General features: G+C 43.6%; 1 protein-coding gene across 5 annotated transcripts in view; it reads right to left on the bottom strand.

The window, feature by feature from the left end:
• DNMT3A (DNA methyltransferase 3 alpha) overlaps positions 1–25201 on the bottom strand; it is a 1977379-nt gene that overhangs the window by 770451 nt on the left and 1181727 nt on the right. For all 5 annotated transcript variants that reach the window (XM_086928111.1, XM_086928112.1, XM_086928113.1 and 2 more), the window contains one exon: positions 4555–4713. In XM_086928111.1, the coding sequence (XP_086784237.1) occupies positions 4555–4713 (159 nt within the window). The remainder of the gene's footprint in view (positions 1–4554; positions 4714–25201) is intronic.

Genomic DNA, 25201 nt, shown 5'->3' with positions numbered 1-25201 from the left:
TCTGTCACCCTAAAACGGTGTGAGGTAAATCCCTACGAAGTTCATGCCTCTAAGTTGAGCACAAAGTAATCAGCACAATTGCCAGTGGGAGGGGGAAGGACACACGGGGAAAATATTCAACAAATTATTTAAAAGCAAGATCAGATGTTAAAAAGTTAACCTCCCGGCTCAAGCCTCAGGAGTGAATGAAAAGCAGTTTGTGAATGATATTCCTAGTCACTTTGAATACCGTGACTATATTACTGTAATTGGGGACACTTTTACAAATGGAACATACTTGGCTATTGTTCGGCTTTTTAAGGCTGCAAAGTCTATTGTTATGTATGTATATGCCCATTTTGATCCCTAAAAAAGGTTGCGAACATTTAATTTACATATTTCACAAAATGCTCTGGGATCGGGCTGGTGTGCGAGAAATTCGGTGCATGTGACTATTGCGGAGGATCACCTGGAAGACAACAGGTTGACGGCAAAGAAGTTGTGTATCAACAACTGCTTGTCTCTGACTGAGTAAGTTGCTCTACTATTCAAGCTCATTTAGGTTCTCGGAAAGCATGTCCTAGGAAAGGAAACACCTGTAAGCACAAAGAGGAGAAAAGAGGACACAGAAGGAATTTTATTCCAACCTTACGGATGAGAGGACGCATGGGTAAGCGTCCAAGCTTGAAGGAGTAAGGAAGACGTGACTCATCCCTACAGAATGAGACCATGCCTGATGAAGAGGCCAGTTTTTGTTCTGCTGTTCAGAGCTTAGGCAAAGAAGAATATTGTTTCTGCCTTCTGCTACTTTCATGCTTGACAATAGAAGACCAGTTGTTTAGGATGCCACGAATGGCTCTGGAGAGAGCGCACTGATGCCCCAAGTTACCCATAGCGAGTTTGTTCGTTTTAGATTTTTGGCCAACAGGATAATCAGGAGTAGGCACTGCAGGTCCCTGTAACATGGAAGGCTACCCACAAGAGGGCTTTGTGGTCTGGATCAGCACACAATGTGCCTCATCTTTGTCTGTGTATGACTTCTGACAGCTCACCGGGCTCTGATGGACTGGTAGTTGTGTCAGCAACAGACTGTAATTGCTGGGCATGCCCTTTTGCAAATCACTAGACAGAGATGATGCACCAGCCTCCAATGTGTTTTAAAACTGATTTGCCAGTCCTCTGCAACTAGGTACTTCCCTCCAATGATGCAGATATATACGGAGTAGGGTGTGTGTATGTGTAACAACGTAAGCAGTAGTATGTGCAGGGGAGAACAAGTTCTACATCTGGCCACCAATAAATCCATTTTAATTTAATTTAATGCACTGAAGTGGGAGTCATACATAGGATAGAGCAGAACGTAATCCAGGCTGCAATGTCAGGGCTTCTCAAGTCTCCTCAGAGTAAAGGTAGAAGACAGAGGATCCCTGTTCAGTGTAGGGAAAACCCCTGGCATTTTCTGTTCCATTGTACGATCAAAGCGTTAGTCCCAAGAGGTAGAGTGGTTGTTAAGGGGAGGCCTCTGCCTCTTTTGTCCTGGCTGTGGGTCTCTTGTGACAAGGAGATTACAACTCCACCCCCATTCCTGATGACAAAATGGGACAAAGACTATGTCTGCACCAGTCTGGGAAAAATAAAAAAAACTGGAACTGACTGACGCCGTTCTCATAACTGCACTTGCGCAATGCACTAACTGTCTGCATGGTTTGTACAAATATGGGGAAGAAATCACCAGTTATTGAGCCAAGATGTATCTGTAATCAGAATCCAAAGTTGTGGAGCAGTAGAGAGAGGTTCTGGATCAGGAAACTGAAATTAGAAGGGCCAGCTTGAGGATAGAGGCAGATTTTTGATGAGGGGCGCTGGAGATACCCTTGCACAAATGAGAGGCTGCTGAGAAAAGGAGAAGAGTGAAGGCAGTAATAAATAGCCCACTGCAGCTAGGGAATGATGTGCATCATTAGACCATGTGGTGAGGCCTTGAGATTGTGGTGCTCATGTATCATGCCTACAAACAGTTGCGCATGTGGCAGCTGGGTGCTCATGAAAACTGGAAACACATCTTGCTGTTTGCTTTATAGATAATGTAGCTACTGTGCCAAACTAGGCATTTAGAAAGTTGCAAACACATTTGTCAGTCTTATCAGAAGAAACTTGGAGGCTTAGGGCTATAACTAAATTGCTCACCATAATCGACTGTTACTTTTGCCTTGACTTGGATTACCACTGCGACCATGCATGGGCTCTTAGCACCTATTCGGATGGCGGGTTTGTGTTTGGTACCAACAAAGGCCCCCCCCCCCCGATCCCCATCTACCCCACACATTACCTGATGGTAATCAGAGCAAGCAGAGCACAGCATCTTACTTAATTTGTGCATATGCCTCTAGTTTTCGTCCCAAGCAGCACACAAATGTGCACAAGAGGTCGGTCCAGGAAAGTCAAGGTGCAATGAGGTCACACTAGGTAATGCCCGGACTGCACGATGTCTCCTGAAAAAGTTTTTATACCAGCTATGTCATGCTTGAAGTTGGAATCTATCCCAGAAGCCCTAAAACCACCAGGGCCTGCAAAATGTAGCAGATAAGGGCTATTGAGATGAGTCTGCAGTGGCACTCACCACTGAAATGTAAAGGCGAAGGGGACAGGCATGAAGTCACTTTGGAAGCACACTATTAATGGGCATATGCCCCTAGCTGCCATGTTAATATCACTTAGGGTGTAACTGAACACAAATAGAATCTTATTTCTAGCTAGCAAACATTAGGAGCAATTTCATGCTGATTAAAAAGCACAAAATATGGCTGAAAGTTCGCCAAATGCACCCGTATATCCAAATATGTTTTTGATGCTAAACTCCATTCAGGGGAGCTCCATACCTGGCCTCACAGTTTTCGCTGATTGGTGGTGATAAACAAGTCTTGTCCCAGATTGTAGGTGAATAGTTCAAGAAATGTTTCTGCAGAGGGAAAGATGGCTGAACAATTGTTTTTGTTCTTAAGGACCATCACTTCCTTCTTTGATGGAAACCCGTTTCTGGCTTTCATGCCAAAGTCTACATTTAAGTTTATCTATCAGACTATGTGAAATGTTATTATAAAGGCACTGGTATCCGTGGAATCACCGTTTACCGCAACTTGAAGACGCAGAATGAACAGTAGAAGTCTTAAGTCTTCAAGATACCCATAGATCCTTTCAAGTGTTAGGCCAGTAAAGTAGCATAAAACAAGTCTTTGATGGATTTATGGCTTGAATTTATCTCGGTACAATGCCTAATAAGAATACGCCATACTGGGACCTTTGACCAATCTCAGGTGGAACTAGGCTTCTTGCTCCATCCAGACAGGTGAAGCTTTGTTAATTGAAGTATAAATCTGAGGTGAAAACATGTTACTTTCTTCCAGCTATATATATGAGTGTCTGTCCAGACAGATGAAGTCTCCGAGTTACTGAGCCTAATTGAGGGGCTCATGATTTTCACTTACAGTGCGCTGCTTACTCATGGTAAAGTGCAGGAACCAAAGAACACTAGTCTTCAGAGTGCGCTGAAAAATGATCACAAAGCAAGCAAGTAGAATACAAATAATGAAAGCTCCAATACCCCAAGGAGAACTTCTTTGGGTCAGTTGCAAATATGGCTGGGGCGGTGAACTCTGCTCTGTTCGCGGAGTTTTTTCCCACTCCGTGGAGCGGAGTTTTTAGCCTTGCTCGGCAATGTCAAGATGGCGAGTGAGGAAAATCCACCGGCCAAGAAGACTTCTAAACGCAGGGGGGCAGATTTCTCAACACTGGCGCTGGCAAATGGTTGTGACCGCTCGCGTTGAGAAACCAAAGCGTCCGCGTTGAGAAAGCAGCAGCTCGGGTAGAAAATCTACTCGAGCACCAAGAAAAGAAGCAGCACTCTCTTGCGCTGCGCATGGTGGCGCTAGCACTGATTTTACAGTGCGGGGCAAACACATGGCGCTGAAAATCAACGCCATGATCAAACCAACTTTGCCACCTACGGAACTCTCCATATCGTGGTGTAGATTTTGGGTCACTTCCCGGAGTTCTGCGAAGCCGAACTCCAGGAACTCAGCCCTGGCTTACTTGTGACCATGCAGAGAGAATACTTTTATGGTGAAAGTCAGTCAGCACTAAATGGAGATGAAAAGTAGGTTGGATAACACAATCACTTGGGCTTCAAAACCTATCCATTTTTATACTTGAGTGAAAATTTGCTCTATTCATCCGTTCTGTAATGCAGCAGTGTATAAAGCAACAACAGTGCACAAGCATATGTAGTCATAAAGGAAATTTCATGCAGTGCGACACAATTATGAATTTAGTATTTTTATTCATACATGCTTCGTTCTTAGTGTGTGTCTAATGATTTTTGTAATCTTGGGATAGAAGTAACTATCTGACTGGTTAGAAATAACAATCTATTTCCAATACGATTTTCTTACTAAAATGCCAACCTAATGAATGTATTTCCAACAAGATGATACTGGACACCATGGCTTGTAAAGTTGGTCACTTTAATTTGAGGTGCATCACAAGCAAGAGATGTCTGCGTTTTTTCATTTGACTTACCACAGAAAATTTTCCATCACCAAACCACATGACCCAACGAGTACCCTCAGCTGCCCGGCTTCTGCCAGTCATCCACCACGAAACAATTCGCCCTGGCCACCAGGAGAATCCACGCAGCTTGCCCCAGACAAGTTCTCCAATCCCAAATCCCCTTCCATCCTGGGTAAAGAGAGAAAAGACAGAATTCAGCACATAAAATCAAACAATAATATAATTTCCACTGACTCAGATGATTATCCACAAAGTTTAATCTTTTAGAACTATAGAACAGGTTTCCTCTCAAACATAATAATAAAATGAGTTTATAAAGCGCCTGGTTACACTAGGCTAGTGTGTCCCAGCGCTACGGTACAGACCTAGCGGTACGGACATGTGATACAAACAGGTCTTGAAGAACTAGACTGAGTAATACCATGTTGTTTTTGAAAGTGGTCTAAAATAAAACTTCTTAATATAATGGGAATCACTGAAGATTCCTTTCATTGCTTATTCTCCAAATTTCCCGATCTGAAATCAATTAAAGACATCTCTGACCGGAAGGGATGAACAGGTTATTTCCCTTCAGTAATGCCTTTTCTGGTAGAGATTATCTAACCAGAGTCCGCATCTTTTGAATTCCTCTAGGTGGCAGACTAGATTTAAAGAATTTTGATAGCAATTTACACAAGACTGCAGGTGGCATTGTGCAGCCAGGCTAGCTTGAATCCAGTGGCAAAGTGAGCAAGGGACCCACGTCTGGGCATACCCTGCCAACTTAGGGTGAACAAAGCGATATCAAAGGGGATAATGGATGGAGCGCTTGATTAAATCAAACACTCACCCCCAGTCAACTGATCTGGGTTTCATCCATCATCATTCTTTAGCTCACTCCACCACCCCAGTTCAGACATGGCCATTGGTATTGCTTTGTTTGCCTGAAGTTGGCAGGGTAATGCCAGACGTGGGTCCCTTGCCCACTTTGCCACTGGATTCAAGCTAGCCTGGCTGATGACGGCTGATTAGCCAGAAACCGGTCCCAGGATGCTTGTTTCCGGTCCAGGGAAGGCATGGCTTGGCCGTTCAGGCTGGACTGTTCCCATGAGGCACAGGTTCAGACTGATTTGCATATGGCCATGTCTGAACTGGAGTGGTGGAGTGAGCTAAAGAATGACAATGGATTAAACCCAGATCAGTTGACTGGGGGTGAGTATTTGATTTGCTCCAGCGCTCCGTCCATCATCCCCTTTGGTATCGCTTTGTTCACGCTAAGTTGGCAGGGTATGTCCAGATGTGGGTCCCTTGCTCACTTTGACACTATATTCATGAGCCTGTCCATCATTCCCTTTGGTATCGCTTAGTTTTGGATTACCGGCACTTGAACTCTCATTGTCGGACCTGCGTGGTACATAATACTCACAGTTCTACCATTGTGGATAGTCTCGTGCGTAAACGTTTTAAGACTACACTTGACATATCCAATGTTTTTTTTAGCCATAATCTGTCCTCATTTATTAGTCAATGGACAGCGTTCATTGGCGGTAGCAAACAAAAACAGTTCAGAAGATTAGCCATGAGCTATAAAAACAGTCCAGGCGTCTTTGCCGCCCGCATTGTCTCTCTCTTGGAGGGACTCAGCCCTGATGCGTGCTCGTATGTTGATTTACATTTATCTCATAGACGACAAATTATGGCCGCATCTGTGTCACGTTGAGGGCAGCATTTGTATGTTTGCGGACTTCTGCTACAAATTTTACTTTGCAAAATCACACGTTGCCGAGTACACAGTGTTGTTCTTGGGTGATGAGCTCATTAAAGAAGGTTGGGGTTTGGCACCTCACTTCTTGGAGAAATGCGAACATCTGCTCGCTCCTACAACTCTGAAGAAACTACAATCGTTGCTGGGTTTTCTGAATTTCGAGCATACTTACATTCCCGAATATGCCCAGTGTATCAAGCTGCAATATGCCTTGATACAACCAACTTTTACCAAATCTTGCTGGCTGCCTGAACATTCAGCTATACTGCAATCTTCGCAGTCTGATCTACTTGCATCTAAATTCTTACTGACTTGTGACAACCACACCAACCTGGTAATAAGAATTGTGCCGGGACCAGTGGGTTTCACATACCTGACGTTTATTGAAGGTGAAAGAGTGCCTATTGCTTACAAGTCACACTTCTACACTTCGGCTGAAATGCAGTTTTCCTCTGTGGAAAAAGTTTTGACTGCAGTGCAGATGGTGATTCTGAAGGAACGTGCGCTGTTGCAAGGAAAACACATTTTGGTTGTTACCTCCTATTCTGCCCTTGAGACAGTGACAAAGGCCAGTGTACCAAATTCTAAAGCATTGCATCCTTGTTGGATACAATTGGCCACATCCTTGACGTCTCCTGTTGTCACGTTTATTTTGTATTTCTCTTTGCAAACTCAGGAGTACTTGCAGTATGAATTCATTCATACGGCTCCTCTGACCTTGCGCCCGCTGGAGGATTTCCATTATATCATTTACACTGACGGATCGGGGCAACCGGCGGCAGGATCAAAGCATGCTTATTCAGCAGCATGCGCAATAGTGGTGGGTACTATGGTGAATGGAGAGTTCAAGTCCGATGTCGTGCATACACAGACATTAGGGGACTGTACCTCTCAATTGGCAGAGCTAAATGCTCTGGTGCTTGCACTGGAATATACTGACCCTTGTGTGACTACTCTTATTGTAAGCGACTCTTACTACTGTGTTCAGTCTTACAATAACAATTTATTCTTTTAGACTCAAAATGACTTTCGTGATTCCAAAGGTAGCACAATCAAACAAAATGCTACGGGTTTGAGCGGCAGAGCTTCAAAAACGGCTGCCGCTCGTGTTTGTCATACATACTGTTGGTCATCAGCCCGTAGGGGTACACGCTGTTGGTAACTACCTTGCTGACGAAACAGCAAAGACAGAAGTAGCAACATATGTAGTTGCAGCAGTTGCAAGTCCCAAAAGTAAGTATGATGATGACATCTTGGCAGCCATTGCTGCAACAGGGAAGGGAGGTAAATACCCTAGATGTTTCCCTTCTAAATACTCTTATAATTTAAATCCTGATAAAGTTCCCAATGTGAGAATTAACGACCTTGGTGACAGATTGATTCCCAACGCGGACCGCTGGCAAAACCTGATAACAGCTGCTTACGAGGGCATGCCTTCAGCGCATGCCAGCGTTTCAGCGACTGAATATCTCTTACAGCAGCATTACTGGTGGTGCGGAATGTACAAACAGACGAGTGATTATGTCCTTACTTGTGACAATTGTCAGCAGATCAAACCTTCAACTGCTGCGCGCCCGCCCCAGATGCAATTGTACATAGCTAATAAACCATATGGGTGCGTTTATTTAGATCACTGCGGTCCTTTCTCCTCAGATACTGCCTATAAGTACATCTTAGTTGCAGTGGATTCGTGCACACGCTTTATTTGGCTCTGGCTGCAACGGAGTGCTGATGCCCGAATTGACATCAGGGATATGCGTGTCTTTGTGGGAATTTTTGCATGTGGCACCCTTCATTCGCATCAGGGTGCAGCGTTCGCCTCTAAGGCGTACTAGGTGCCATGAGTTCATTGGGGGTCCAAGTCAAATTTTCATCTTCATACAGACCTGAGGGTAATAGTTTTGTGGAGCGAATGAACCGTGACTTAAAGCAATCCTTGACAGCTAGGGTTTTAGGTACTGGCATGAACTGGCTGGCCCATCTCTATAGCGTTCAAGGTGCACTTAATAGTCTCCCTAGAAGGTCTCTGGGTGGGTGGAACCCATACGAAATGCTCTTTGGCATCAAAATGTTTGTTCCGGACCTTGAAGGTCTAGACATGGCGGCGCCTGCCACAACATTTGACGTAGATGATCATTCTGCTGTATTACAGAACCTACAAAATACTCGTGACAGTTTTGCAAAGGAACACTTGCTCTCCACTACTGATGCTGCGCTTAAGATTCCGGTAGTTGGCTGGCTACCCAGAGTCGGTGACCTGGTCTGTGAGAAGGTGGAGAACAAGATGGAGTTCGGCCCCTCATATCGAGCACCAGTAACTGTACTTGGAGTGCAGGGCACAAGAACAGTCATTTTACCTCCACTTCCTGGTCGCAAGGATAACAGGTTATCTCCATTGACAATGTCAAATTACAGTGAGTGGCTGATTCTTCTTAGTAGGCCTCTAGCGGTCTCTTGTCAAGCGATGCTGAGAAATTCTGTTTTGGCTCCAGCGAATACCAACAGGCCAGACGTTGCCATCGAGATGTATACAGTTACTAATCCTTTATTGAATCCACCGGCTAGTGATCCCAATGATGATACTGAGTCGACTTACCCCACAGATGTGTCGTTACCTTAAGTGCAAACAAGTGCTGTTAACCAGTCCCGCTTTTCATTTGACTCTGACTCTACAACATCAAAGTCATCATCGAAAATTTCTATTTTTGCAGTTTGGTTTAAAAGACATTTTTGATACCCTCAAGGACATACATTTGGCAGGTGATATTTTTTATTCATGTCAATTGGATTTGTAGTTGTACTTTTTCAGCTGGTAAATGGACATTATGTTAAAGAAAGATCTACAATTAGGTTAATTGATGGAACTTTGGCACACCACTCATCGTCCCACATCATGAAGAGGGACCAGACTTTTGTCAACATCACAGCTTGCCCTGTATTAGATAGGATTGTGTGGGATGCTGTGAAATTTCAAATTCACGGCACTACAGAGGTTATAAATGTTCCCAATGTACTTCGTGTTTCAATGGGGGATGTTGTAAAACAAAATATACGCTCTGATGATTGGGATGTCCAAGCCGTGAGGCTCTGTTTTCTGATTTGAAATATTACGCTGCTTTTGATGCTGAAGATTTGTACTTAGACTCAGCCAATTATGCAGACTTATTCTCCTACCAACATTATGGCAATCATTTTCTGCATAAAGTGATCACATTTAGAAATGTGGTTAATTACATACAATGGGAACATTGTCCAGCACCCGTTGAAGGCAGCTTGAAAACTCTTTTGAAACAGTTTACTTATTTTACTGATTTTAATCAATTCAATCCGGACGCATTTTATTTTAAGATGACTGCTAAGTCCTCTTCCAAAGTTAGACTCACCCACACTAAATTACTGTATTCGAAGTCCTTTATCAATCAATTAGCAATAGGGGGCTATGAGTTGTGGAAAGATGCTATTGATCTTAAATCTGTTTGGGGTTCTAAAAATTGGCAAGTGCAAGGCACTGAGGCTTTGCATCCTGCAGGTCTGTTTTTGAATTTTGACTATTTCACAAATGACTTGCTTTGGATTGGCTACATCTAAAAAATGTAATGCTCCTTCTATTCCTGATTTAGGAGAATACCCTTCATGGTACAATCACACTGATAGGTGCATTGATAATTTACAATCCCTGTTACTAAATTCCTCCTTTATTTTTTCCGGCTTGGATCCCCGAGGTTGGTTATTAAGGCAGAAAAGTTCAGATTCATGTCAACATCGTTTTCTGGGTCTGGCTTCTGGCTATACACAGCTAGGTTGGATCCCCGTTTTGAAAGTACCCATTCTGTAACTACCTATTCAGTAGGCAAGTTATGTCAGAACTAGCTTAAACATTCCACTTTAGCGTCAGTTAAACTTCATTTGTCCAAATTGACTGACGAGGTTGATTTGAATGACTTTGATAAAGGCCTTGTGGGATGCAGGTGAAAAAGATGGATATACGCTATTTACAACGTAGTTTTGAAACTGTCTCAAGCTGAAGCTGCTTCTAGATTGCGGGCTATTGATCAAGCCAATTTAGAAAAAGTACTTGCAGCTGTTGATAATAGCATTAATACCCTTTTTTCCTGAATTTACACATTAGATAATATTGCTTCATCTGTTGCTGATATTGTACAGGATGAAGTGTCTGTTTTGTGTCATGGTCAAAATCAATTACGTTCCATTATACAGTTTGCCTGGACTTTGCAAACTTTAAAAGCTGGTAAAGTTCCATGGGACTACATGAACACATCCTCTCTATTTTTACCGTATAATTTGACTGAAAAACAAACATTTGTCATTGAAGGATGCTGCATATTCACTTTTGCATATTGAAAAGTTGGAACCTTTGCCTTTTTCTGTTGCCGAATCAAATTCAGCTGTTTGGTTAATTCATGGGTTATACCATTACCTTTTCCCCTGTTTAAATTCAGTTCATGCAAGAAAAACTATGCCATAGGCAGATATGAACCATTGGGTAGTGCCTTTCTCCATGAAGTTTGGTCTCTGCCAATTACCTATAGGCGCCTGAGGGAGAGTAAAGAGGTTTATTTAAAAGGAGAGGAGTGCATTTCGACACTTGACTATTCACTGGTTTGCAAGAACATACAATTGCACTGCTCTTGCAACACGAATGCCCCGAATTCGGCCTGCATTTTAAAGGGTAATCCAGTCCCAGCTATAACACCAAGATTCACGTTGCTAGCTAACGGTAGCTATTTACTTTAAAATAATGAAGATTGCTGCGGTATGCTGGCAGGGATTCCGTACATTGTGAATGTCTCCCAACGTATAGTCTGCTGTAAAAATTATCTTTTTCCGCCCAAGCATGGGATGCTTGATGTGTCTATTTGGCCTTCCATTCCGACCTTGAAAGCAGAGTTCAACAAGATGAGTCGAATAAGGGCTTTATTGTCCCAGAAATAAGTTGCCCTTACTTGTTCCCGTGAAACATTTGTCCTTCACGTGGCTAACACCCGCACTGAAGTACATACACTTTTAAATACTGATCTCCCACTTCATTATGGCGCTTTGATTCACACTATATTTAATGCCTCGTCAACAACGGGCTTGGCTCATTTTTTTAAAGTAGTGAGCTCTAGCTTTGTGACTTCGTTCCAACCTATATTTGGTGTGATACCGGCATTTTTTCATTCTATTTTTGCCAGCATCTTCGGTGGTTTACCATTAATTCTCGCCTTGGCACTGCTGTTAATTTGCTTGCTCAAAAATGGCTGAACAATCTGTATCAGACGACAACATGTCGCGGCTGCTCCAGCTTTGCAACCAGATGCTTAAACACTATGGAACGCTACCTCTCGTCACTTTCAGTGTAGCATACGGATTATCCTTCCAGTTTTCCTACTTTACATGCGTTCAGCCTGTTTTCCATTGCCTGGATTGCTTTTTTGAATGCGCTCTGGATTTGTGTCTCTGCAATACGGTGTCTCCTAACGCGGATTATGATCAACTAATGAGTCCCTTAGTTGCTCATGAGTTGGAATGTTCTGTGGGCTGGATTATGGCCTGTGCGGCGATGCATGGAGTCCTGGCTCATCGGAACGTATGTGCGGCTGCACATGACTTTCTGGCACACAGTTATATCGAAGAACACCAGAGTTGTCCACTGATGGTGCTAGAGGCTCCGGCTGTCAATGAACATGTATGTTCCTTCACGTTATTAAATTGGATGGCTGAGATGTTTTCTGAGGATAACAATGACTTCGTTTTGGAGGCTGTTGCAACAAACTGTGCCTATACGCTGTTGGATTAAATTGGCATATGCCCAGCTTCCATGCGTACTGTACACGACAAGTTTTTGACAACATTTTTCCCATTTGCATCGGGGCAATATAACGCCCCTACTTGTTTGTTTCCTCTCTTCCTTGCTACTTCGGAATTTTTACTACCAATTGTCCAATTTGGCAAATTTTTAACTTGGGTCTGCCTCAATCGAGCTTGAACTCTGCGTTCCCAAATTGCCTCCATTCTTGTACGTGTTCCGATCAGGGGAGGGTGTAGTATGGCCAAGGTCCTGCCTGCACACATTGCTATGTTAGCATACGCTTATTAGAAGTTAAACACCATTTAAACACTTGGCAGCTTTTGCACACGACACTACATGTAACTGTTGTTGTACGTTAGACTGCTTGATTTTTCTTCGCATGAGAACGGCTTGTTTTTAACATCCCTAGACTTACATCGCGACCTCAGTCTGTACACTGTGTGCAGAAGTCTTCAAAGTCACCACAACAATGTATTCTGTTAATCAGGTTGATCGGCCCGCTCTAGATATAACACGAACACAGCTGCAGCTAACTGAAATTCTAGCACCTTTAATATTGCACTGCATGCATGATTAGGGCACTTGGAGAAAGAGAGAGCTTTGCTGATCCTGATGTCATACACTTCTGCTGATCTTGGAGGTATGGGCTCCCCATTCAAACCTAAGAGACCTTCTATTATTATTATTAAATCAGGCCCTTAGTTTAACCCTTCAATGCTGGCCTACTATGCTCAAAGTAAAAGATAGGCTTTACAGTATGGCCACAGAAGGCCTCGCTTCCAAATTGGAAATGTTAATCACTCCAGAATGTCTAACTAGGAAAGGCAGTGTTTAGAAGTGCATTGCTGCTTTGGTATCAACAAACACACATAACCCGGTGATATTTGCTAGTCTAGGTACAACATGTCAATTTACAAAGGTCTCTGGACAGAAAAGTAAGGAAAATATTTCTTAGATGTAACACAATATTTGCTGCTTATGTTGTGGAATACATTTTGTGCACTATCCTGCCATCTAGTATTGGGTTTGGAACATTTGAACTTGTTTGTTACAATAGTTTAAGCTTTGCTTTCGAGAACAACCCCTGCTCATGCACCAGAAACCACAACGCATCAGTTTACAGGTGCTACCTTATATTAGGTTATTCTCCTCAACCACCACCACAAGGAGAAGGTATGTCTGCTTAAACATGAGCAGAGTAGTTTGTAATAATTAGTAAAGACAACTAGTACAAATTTCCATTTAATGGGCAAGTGGGTGGCACATTTGAATCTACAACACGTCCCACTGCGAATAGTTGGTTACAAGTAAGTTACATTTTCCATTTGCAGCAAGTGTTATTGTAAATCAAATGCAGGGCAGTGAATTAAGAACAAAGCTCGATCCCCAAAATACTTACGTAAATGGGAAGCAGTTATAGAAAATATTTTTCTGTTTTATTAAATTAAATTATGCCCCTTATTTACATGGCTGTAAATAAAGGGCATAATTTAATAAGCTAGAACAATTGATTTTGTCAAAGGGTCAAAACAGCAAAATATAAAAATGGGCCTATTGGCTTTATTCACCCCCGGGCACAGATCTGGGTTAAATCCATAATTTGTTTGCTCACCATGCCACCCCAGTTTGCACCCAGCCATATGCAAATCAATCTTAACCCTGCTCTCCATGGGAATAGTCCAGCCAGAACTGCCAGGCCAGGTCCTCCCTGGACCGGAAAACAAGCATCCTGGAGCCGATTTCCTGGTATCACCACTCATCAGCCAATTGCTCTGTTTGCTACGTGCGACAGGTATTCCCAGACGTGGGTCCTGTGCTGGCCATGCCACTGGAGTCAAGATATACATGCTGATGAGGGGTGATGCCCTGAAACTGGTCCAAGGATTCTGGTTTCCGTTCCGGGCGGACTTGGCCTTGTTCGGGATCCACAATTTTTGCCCACCACCATGACATGTGACTTTTTGGTATTAACTCTTAGATATAAGGACTCCATGAACTCTCCAAATGAGTCCAATAACTTCTGGAGCCCATTTCCAGTCCTTGCAAGAAGGACCGCGTCATCCGCATATAGGAGAACCGGTATCAAGGAGTCCCCTATATGCGGTACGTCCCTTGTCACTTGAATGATGTAATATGTGACGTCATCAGCAGTGCATTGCGGGGGCCGTGAAGTAGTGTGGCTCACTGGTTAGAGGCGGCAGACCCGAGAGCAGAGGACGGCCCGGGACCAGGGTTCGATTCCCGGCGCGGCAGGTTTCTGGACCAGGGTCAGCGGACTCGATAATTCTCTCGCCTCGGTGCCCACTCTGATCAGCGATCACACTCGGCAACTCTGGGCATTAGCTTGCCTCATCTTCACTAATGGCCCCACCAGACCGCCGGGGATGCCTGGTCTCACCCTGGAGATACCCATTAAGGGACCATCTCTCAGGGAAGCCAGGAAGGGTTTCGCAGCGGTCGAAGCGCCTTGGGACCCTACGGGTAAGTAGTGCGCTGTATAAATGCCAATACACATTTACAACTAACTATAACAGGGGAATTTCAATGGTTTTGTGCGAGTGAAATGTCCAACTAACTAGAACGTCCCTGAAACCTATGTTTTTTTCAGTGAATTTCCAAGGTTTTTTTAAATGCTAATTTCTAACTATGCCTACAAAGTCAGGAAATATGAAGAAAGAGAAGCGCAGCAAGAAGCAAGACAAATGCAGAAAGAGGCAACAGAAGTCCAGAAAGACGAAGAAAAGTGCAGGAAGAAGCAAGAGATGTGCAGAAAGAACCAACAGAAGAGCAGAAAGTCCACATGTACCCCCAACTTTTTAGTGACGGTAACTGGTGGTAACTGACTCTGACTAACCAGGACAGGAGCCTATGCTATGCTAAAAGACACTTAGAATACAGTGAAAACACCTACAAACACTAGGGAACATTATGCGTTGGGGTACCCCTGTTATGAGCATGACCTGATCTGTATTTGCCATGAGTTAGTGCCTGGGTCATTGCATGAGTACATGGGTAATGACTGGATGATTAGATTGCTGCAAGGACAGTGCATGGTGATTTTATAACTGTTTGGGTTTTGGCGGAGTGATTGGATAAGTACATGATGCTGGATGGGTGATTGGAGTAGTGCATGGGTAGTGACAGAGGGATTTCTGGAGTGCATGGGTACAACCTAGGTAATTGGAGGAGTGAATCAGTACTGTGTAGGTAGTTAGAGGTCTGAATGGGTAGTGCACAGGGGATTGTAACAGTGCATGTCTTAGTGCCTGGGTCACTCCATGAGTACATGGGTACCGACTTGAAGATTAGAGTACTGCAGGGAGAGTGCATGGTAAATTTATAACTGCCTGGATTTTGGCAGAGTGATTGGATAAGTACATGGTGCTCGCTGAGTGATTGGAGGAGTGCATGGGTAGTGACAGGGCAATGGCTGGACTGCATGGGTACTGCTCAGGGTATTGTAGCAGTGCATGAGTTAGTGCATGGGTCATTGCATGAGTGCATGGGTAGTGACTGGATGATTAGCATGCTGCAAGGAAAATGCATGGTAAATTTATAAGTGCTTAGGTTTTGGTGGAATGATTGCATAAGGACACACATGCCCCATCAGGCCCCGCCCCCTCCCTTCACCACTGTGCAAACGCGCCCTCTGGCTGGTTTTAATTTGGGGGATTAATTCTCCTTGAATCCTGAGGGTCCCTGGGGGCCAACTAGCCCACCATGAATCTCCAGTATGCACCACCGAGCTGCGTTGCAGAGAGGTGGTCCGAGGCCATGCCCCTTTTTACACCTCTTTGCAACGCAACTCTGTGGCGCTTACTGGACGTACCTGGTGGGCTAGTTGGCACCCCAGGGACCCTCATGATTCAAGGAGACTAAATTCCCCAACTTAACAGGCGCCACAGGGCGCGTTTGCACACTTGTCACATCAGGCCAGGTCCCCTCCCTGCACCACTGTGTAAATGCACCCCCTGGTGCGTTGTAAATTGGGGCATTAAGTCCCCTTGAGTTCTGAGGGTCCCTGGGGGCCATCTACCCCTCCAGCTACTCCCAGTAAGCGCCACAGAGCTGTGTTGCAGAGTGGTGTACAAAGGGGGCGTGGCCTTGGACAACCTCTCTGCAAGGCAGCTCCCTGGTTTTATACCATTTAAAAAAGGTTGCTTTCTGAACCAAGCGCTACCTTTTTGAAAAATTCTGTGTAATTCCTTTTTTTTTTTGTCCTCATCTCACCATTCAGCGTCTGCAATTCTGATAAGAAGCCATCCTTCCAACCTGGGCACCCAAAGCTTCTGCAACTGCATTAGCTTTTAGGCCTTTTGGTGTAACTCCGTTCAGCAGTTTGGGCTGTAGCCTTGGCTAAAGTTTCCTATGGAAATTAACATGGATAAAACTCTTTTGGGACCCCCCCTTTTGTCTCAGTTCCCGCTTGATGAACCACCCCCAAAAGTTCAGGTTAGGAGCTGATCTGGATGAAACATTTTTGGGGAGAATTTTTTTAAAGATTCATCAAACAACGCCAAGGTTTTTAGCAAATCAAAAAATGCTTTTCCTATGGAAACTAGGTTCTAACTATACTATATATATATATATTCCAGTTTCAACACAAGAAACACGCTGCACTCATGGGAACCTACCGGAGCGTTTATTTTTATGTGGACCCACTTTCACGTGAGGCACACTGCCGGTGTGGTGTGGTGTGGTCTCTCTCTCTCTCTCTCTCTCTGTGTCTCTCTCTCTCACTCTCTCTCTCTCTCTCACACTCACTCACTCACACAGAGATGCTGCAACATGCACCTCCAGACAACAAATGGCATCAGATTTCACGCGAAACATACAGACCAGGTCAGCCTTTGAGTGAAACAGCCACAACCATTATATATATAAGAAGTGTACTGTCTGCAAGGCATGCAAAAATGGATGTAATAAAACCCAATATACGGTGCCTTTTAAAACCAAGCCCGTAATGATTAAGAAACGCGTGTCTTGCAGAACGGACTTCGCAGTATACATATTACAATGCCCGTGTGACCTCCGATACGTGGGCAGCACACGTTTGCCAGTGCACAAGCGTGTGCTGCAACACATTAGGGCCATTGTTGGAAAAGATCAGGCGTATCCTGTGGCTCGCCATTTTGAGAGTCTACACAATAGTGATCCTTCTGCCTTGTTGTACTATGCTATTGACTGTATAATGCCCCTCAAGAGGGGAGGTGATAGAGATGCTCAACTTCGCCTACTAGAGACCAGGTACATAATAGAGCTCGATAGTAAGGCCCCGCGGGGCCTTAATGCGAGCGAAGATTTATATACTTGTTTATAAATCTATTTGCAGGGTCTAATTACCGGTCATTACACATTTCATAGTTTATGTTTCCTTCAGTATATCAGTTTCACCGTAATCGAGAGTTGGTTTCTAAATGTAAAGGGAGATAAATTTAAGGACGATAAAGAACTTTATGTTTTCCTCTGACCATTCCCTCTAATTTTCCCATGAACTTGTTTTTAAATCACACAGAAGAAATTCTAAACATTTTTGTTTAGATATTTTGCACATTATTTTGCACTAGGGCTTTAGGGAAATTTGTGGATGAGATACATTTGGTATTAAATAGGAGTTTATATCAAACATGATGAATTGGGCCCCTATACATTTATTTGTATTGATATACACTTTGATTGTCTTCTCTTTCAGAAAAATTACAGTTAGGAAAGACAGGTGGATTTATGATGTAATTTATTTCATGGTCGCCAATTTCTTGGTACGATTATTTGTTATGGATGCTATTAAGTCTGACAGATTTTGTACTTTTATAATCTTGGATTGTGTGCTTTGTGCTTTACAATGAAATTGTATAGATAGAATATATGACATCTTGTCTTTTATTGTAAATAATGTACATATAGCAATGATGATGAATTGTTTTTATGCCTATTTATACATATATTTAACAGATGTACATATATATTTCTATATATCTATATATTTTTTCTAGTATTTTATATTGTACAGTTTTGTATAGATTGAGACAAGTACAATTTGCGGGATTTTGCACAAATATTTTACTCTTGTCACATTATGGCGGCCATGAACTGTCTTTTTTGAACCAGGGCACTTACCCTTAATTGTTCCTACTAACTATTATGGTTCCTAAATCTAAAATGTAAATATATGAAAAGTGATGATCACTATGGGGTTAATTGGAAAGGGCGGGTTAAACATGAATAGTACCGCCCTCCATGTATTTTCTACTCCTTAAATACCCTCATCTATTTCAAGCAATGTATCATGTGATCAAGCCTCTGGCTAGAGGCGAAACGCGTCATGCGGGCTTGCTGGGTTTCATTTACTAAACTGAATTAAAATCACTGCACTTTAATTTTGGGTCTGCCTTATTCATTTTCAGGACAGTCTGGATTCGACTGTGGATGCTGTGAGAGCGGTGTCGAGCGAAGTGAAAGTAATATATATATATATATCACATGTACTATATATACTATACACAGCACAATTTATATAATACAAAATTAGACACCACTACAGCGGAATAACAACATTTTGTGTTAAAGAGCAACATTTGGTATCAAATGTGGATCAACTTTTCTCATCATGCCATGGAAAATCTAATACAACAGCAGGCCAAAGGTCAAGAGTTAAATCAAACTTTGTAAAGACAGCAACATCAAGCTTGTCTTCTTAAGCACACCTTTCAGCAGGCCTTGCAAATGCAGGGAGCTCAACAAGTGGCTGTTGCAGATAAACATCAAGAGCTATTGATCCAGCTCACTAATGTGACTGCCACTAGTCCGGTACATCCAAAACTCTGTGCATCAGTTCTATAGAAATATGTATCTTGGGGAAGAATCTGAGTATGTTTACACTGGCTTTAAGAGTAGAGCATAGTTCTGCATGGCCCCAGGAATGATGGGGCCATTACATAGCGACTATATACAAAGGAGAAATGCAAACAAACTACCAGATAGCCTATCCCAACATTAATACTAGCTGACTGGATATAAAGAAAGCGGTCCCAGAGAGACTGGGATATGATGAAAGAACAGCAATTTCGAAATCTTCAGTTAAAGTCAAACGAGACATCTTGGCAGTTGTGCTACACAGCCAAGGATATGGTAGGCAGGTTATTACAAACACCAACAGCCACCACAAACGTATGAGGGATAAGATAGTTTTGAGGCAAAAAATCAAAGACTTTGCTCCATCTATGCAGAGATATATACAGCAATATCCAAATCCCACTCTCATAGGTGTTGCGGACCTGGTTACTTCCCTCTCATGAGCATTTACCATGAAGATCATCAGATCCACTCCCACCACGACAACCAAATTAATGTCCTCATCTATTGAGGGTATCAGCAAGCACAGTCCCATACCTGGGAAATGAGAGGAAGATTCGGTCTAGTCAATATTACAATTTGGCACTCCTTAGGAAGAGGAGTAATACCTGATATTGGGCCTCGGTGTTTTGAATGTGCCACATGAGGACATCTGGTTAGAAATTGTACAAATAAATATCTGTCTGGACCCGAAGGCTTAATGGTTGTTGGTGTGCACTATGGAAAACCTTTCAAAAAGCGTACTGATCTGCAGCTTAAGTGTAGACAGAAAACTGGCTCAGGAACTGGTTAATAGTGGGTGTCTTCAAAGAGCAATCAATCTTGAACTCTACATGTATCCAGGGAGACACAAAAAATTATCACACAACAAAAGTGGAATTAAGGATTCAATGAAGAACTTATAACCTAAAAGCGGTGGTATGACCACCACCTACCAAAACTAGTACTTTTGGGAACTGGCTCACTTCCACCAATTATTCTGCAAAAAGAAGGAACAATGACTCTATGACTGCCAATTTTTCAAAGAAGAATCAATATGGCATCACAAGGAAAGGGGCATCAAAACATTCAATCACAAGAGAAGAGAACTAAGGTGATCCCAAGTATTCAAATTCACCCACTGACTTCAGGGTAGAAAACAAAACACCAGAGAACAGCAGCAGCAAGACCTAACTTTACTAAGTTTCCTCTGTTGCACTCCGATCAGAGACTATTCCTACTAAAACGTTTTGTGGTTCACCACTTCTAAAGAAGCAAAGGATTAGTGTATCAAATATTCCCAAAACCAGGGCAGAAGCAGTTATTAGTACTAAAAATCTAAATAACCTCAGTTCTCCAGCTTTCCCATAGTCACCTCACAGGAGCCCAACTGAGTAGCAGAAACAAACCAACCGCTCCTCTTACATGGGTTTTACTGGCAAGAAATGTATGCCAAAATTACTCAGTACTGTCAGCAATGTCCTGTGAAGCAATTAAAAAAACCAGTGACTATAAGATAATGTCCAGTGAATTCTTTAACTATCATCGACCAGGACACTATTTTAACAAACTGGAATAGATAATGTGGGGACCCTAGAGCTTCCAGGTAGAGGAGTCGGGAACATTTTATTGACTGTTGATTATGCTATCTGTTACCCTGAAGCTGTCCCATTACGAGGACCTATTGCTGAATACCAAGCAGATGCTCTTTTGCTATTTTTCTTCAGAGTGGATTGCCCTCAAGGTGTTAATGGACCAGAGCACAAATTTCATGTCTCAACAGATATGCAACATGTTGAAAATCAAGCATGTTATAAATGTGGTATATCATCTCCAAACTGATGGTTTATTAAAAAGGTTCAATTAAACCATATAAGAGATACTAAGGAAAGTCACCAATCCAGAGGATAAATACTGGGATACATTCTTACTGTTGGGTCCTGTTAAGAAGCAGGGCTAACTCAATTACAGGATTTAGTGCTTTTGATTTATTGTTATTAAATCATCTGGGGAATTTTCTGGATACTCTAGTAGAAGAGTGGGTAGGGGATGAAGAACAACATGCTCTCGTGGTGTCCTATATACTAAACCTATAAGACAAGCTCTGCCTATCTGAGAAACTGTGGTGATGAATATCGAGAAAACTTAAGGAGAGCAGAAAAACAGTACAACAAAGTGACAGTATAACGGGGGTTAGAAAGAGCCTTATAAGTTGGGGACAAGGATATAGTACTCTGATCCAACTTTGAAAATTGTGGCCCAATGGTATGATCCCTATTGAGTAAATGGGGTGGTGGTGTCAGTAATATCAAATTGAAGTTCATACCTATTCCATCAATTTGTTTAAGAAATGGGAGGCACCTGACACTACTTGCCCGATTAGTATTTCCTGTTACTCATGAATCACACAGTGAGGAGATCCTGGACTATGGAAACAAATGGCAAAACATTCACAGCTCACCGTCTTTTAAAAAAAAATATGAGAAAGTTATTGCTGAAAAAAGGGTAGGTGTTATCTCTACCATGATTGATGACCCTGATTGAACAGGCTACGACTATACTGGATTCCAGAAGCACGAAGACCATCAGTAGACCAAGAAGCAGAAACTTAATGGAAATGGCTATCAATGAACTACGACGTACTGATTGGTCCTCTTCCCATTGCTTTAGTTCCCAGATCAGAAGGAACAATATGTTTTTACCCAGACTTTTGTAAAGTAAATAAGGTTTCACATTTCGACTCCTACTATCCCATGCCCAGGATGGATGAAATCATTTAAAGTCTGGCAAGAACTGAATATATTAAAACCCTGGCTTCAACAAATGGATCAATCAATCAATCAATCAATCATTGACACTTATAAAGCGCGCTACATACCCGTAGGGTCTCAAGGCGCTGGGGAGGGGGGGTGCCGCTACTGCTCGAACAGCCAGGTCTTCAGCTTCTTCCTGAAGGAGAGGTGGTCTTGGGTCAGGCGCAGGTCGGACGGGAGGGAGTTCCAGGTCTTGGCGGCCAGGTAGGAGAAGGACCTTCCTCCTGTAGTCGCTCTTCGGATGCGGGGGACGGCGGCGAGGGCGTGGTTGGCTGATCGGAGGTGGCGTTTGGGCGCGTAGAAGTTGACTCGGCTGTTGAGGTAGCTCGGGCCTTGGTCGTGTAGGGCTTTGTGTGCGTGGGTGAGGAGGCGGAAGGTTATTCTCTTGTTGATGGGGAGCCAGTGAAGGTCTCTCAGATGTCCGGAGATGTGGCTGGATCGTGGGATGTCGAGGATGAGTCTGGCTGAGGCGTTTTGGATCCGCTGGAGTCTCTTCTGGAGCTTGGCGGTGGTCCCGGCGTAGAGGGCGTTGCCGTAGTCCAAATGGATACTAGCCGGGTTAAGAGCCAACCGAAATAGGTTTCTTCTTGCAGCAAAACACATCACATGTAGGGAGTATTTACGGGCAATGGTTTAATATTTTTCCCAAGTAGAAAAATTGGAAGCTTTGGTTAAGATTCCCTGAAATACCACTAAAAGAGATAATGGAGTATTCCTTAGGCTTGTGGGCTATTAAAGGTGCTTCATCATGTCTTATTCAGATTGAGATGCTCCCTTTACCTCTTTACTTCAAAAGAACATCCCTAATTATATTCCCTGGGGCCTGGCACAGGAAGTGGCCTTCCAGGATTTAAAGAAAGTACTTTCTTCGAAAACTGTCCTGACTTCTCCCACCAGTTTGTACTAGACTGATGCTTCATATGCACTGGCTAAGCAGCTATATTGTCCCAAGAAGTTCCAGATGGACTTCACCGAGTAAGGTTTGCAAACTGGAAGCTCCTTCCACATATAGGAGCCCATTGGGATCGCGGACGGACGCGCGTCCGTCCGCGACCCCAGAGTAGGAGGGAACCTCCGATTGGCATGCGGAGTTCCCTCCTGTGCAATTAGGATGTGACCGCCACCATGGCGGTCACATCCTCTATATTTAACATTGCGGCGGGTGCAGCTTCAAGCTGCACCTGCCACAATGTTAAAAATGCATACATTGCATTTGTATGCAGAAAGCGTCAGGCACCGTGCGGTGCCTGCCGATTACTGTATACAAATGCAGGGGGGTACCATAGAAATGAAAATGAAAAACAATTTTTATCGCGCAACTAAGCCCAGGTGGGCGTCAAGGCGCATAACCAAATAATACCAGCTATCAAAGAATAGTCCTAATTACGGATATGCCCTGACAAAACACCAGGTGTTGAGCGCTTTTTTAAAAGAAGACAGAGAGGGTTGCATCTTAATCTCAAGAGGTAACAAGTTCCATAGTTTGGGGGCAGCAATGGAAAAAGCTCTAATTCCCCAGCGTACCCTTTTGGCACGTGGGACAACCAACAAATTCATCTCTGAAGATCTCAAAGATCTACAAGGCTGGTAACGGGTCAGCAAGACACCAAGGGGATCAGAAAAACCCTCTGCCAAAGCTCGATAGACAAGACATAGGATCTTAAACGAGATCCTGAGATGAATAGGGAGCCAATGAAGGCTCTTTCTAGCCATCGTAGCAGATGAGGCGTTGGGAAGTGCTAAGACAAAACGAGCAGCCGCATTTTGAACGACCTGTAATCGCTGAATGAGCCCCTTGTTGGAGTCTACATAAAGCGCATTACAGTAGTCCAACCTTGAACTTATCAATGCCACTGCCACCTGCTTACGTGCTGAGGGAGAGAGATAGTGAAGGATCCTCCTGAGAATCTTTAACACCCCCCAGCAGGTAGCCACCGTACGGTTGACCTGCAGAGTCATGGATAAGGAGGTGTCAAAGATTACCCCAAGATTTCTTGCAGACTGGGAGGGAGATGGACAGGTTCCCAGTGAGGCCGGCCACCACTCATCCAACCAGATATCCTGGTCTTTGCCAAAGACCAGGATCTCAGTTTTGTCGCCATTCAACTTCAGGGAATTCTGAAGCATCCAGTCAGAGACTGTCTGCATACAGATCCTGAAGTTGGTGGCAGATGTTGAAACTGAGTGGGCAAGTGATACCATAGTTTGAGTGTCATCGGCGTATGACACCAATTCCATCCCCTGAGATTTTACTAGCCTTGCAAGGGGGGCGACATAAATGTTAAATAGGGCCATAGGTACCCCCCATGTGCACCCCCACCCCCCCCTTCACCTAGGGGGCCCGCAACGGGCCCCCGCAGTGAAGTTCCACATGCTTTTCCACGGCAGAAAACCCGCCGCGGAAAAGCATGTTTTTAAACCCATCCTAATATGGCTGGCGGTGTCTGAGAGACACCGCCACCATATTAGAGCTTTTCCGCCGTGGTTGTAAGCCAACCGCGGCAGAAAAGCAGCGGACTGTAACCAGGACCCACCAGCCATCCTAATGTGGCGGTGGGTCTTTGGTGGGTCCGCTAGAGGCGGCGGCATAGCTGTCATTTTCAAAGAACAATATGCCTGCACCTTCATCAAGGAAGATATTCTGGGCTGTGAAGGTGCCCGCTTTGATATTACCATTAGTCCGCACTTCTCGCTGTCAGGACGTTACATTTACTGACCCCCAGGACCTGCATCCAAGTTTTCGATTCTTTACTGGAGGTGGCTAGTTCCTTGGTGGTGGGAGCGGCTAATTTTATGATTCTAGGAGATTTGTAACCAGGACCCACCAGCCATCCTAATGTGGCGGTGGGTCTTTGGTGGGTCCGCAGCGGATTTTCCGCATCCTCCGGGCCGGCGGTGGCTTCCGCCGGCCCAGAGGATGCGGAAAATCCGATATCCTAATAAGCCCCATAATACTCAATTTGTATGAAATGCTTACATTGTAATCTAGGTGTCTAGGACAGTGGTTCTTAACCGTTTGAAATTTGTGGGCCCCCAATTAATCAGTGCTGGAACCCGGGGAACCCACTGAATCATTCTTGCAATCAGGTGACCTCCGCCGAGTCATTAGTAGAAACTGCGGACCCCAGTCTAAGCATTTTCGATGATCTGAACAGCAAACAATACACAAATGCAAAAATAAGCATCCATCACACAAATGAAATATTTTATTACATTCACAAACAAATATAATTTAAAAAAATAATATAATGCGAAGGATGTTGCTTTTCTTAAATTCAATTGAGGCCACTCATCATCCACACTATATTCTGTCTGATGCAACTGCACTGTTCCCAAAAATAAGTCTGATGATACTAATATTTTTTTTATGTGCCCATTTCAAATCCCTTCACATTTACAGAACGTTTTTAACATTTTCACTTTTACATTTTGCTTCTTTAATTCTATAGACTTTAC

Source organism: Lissotriton vulgaris, chromosome 6 (assembly GCF_964263255.1).
Source record: "Lissotriton vulgaris chromosome 6, aLisVul1.2, whole genome shotgun sequence".
Lineage (NCBI taxonomy): Eukaryota > Metazoa > Chordata > Amphibia > Caudata > Salamandridae > Lissotriton > Lissotriton vulgaris.
Note: the sequence above shows the minus strand (reverse complement) of the source record. Positions and strands in the feature narration are given on the sequence as shown.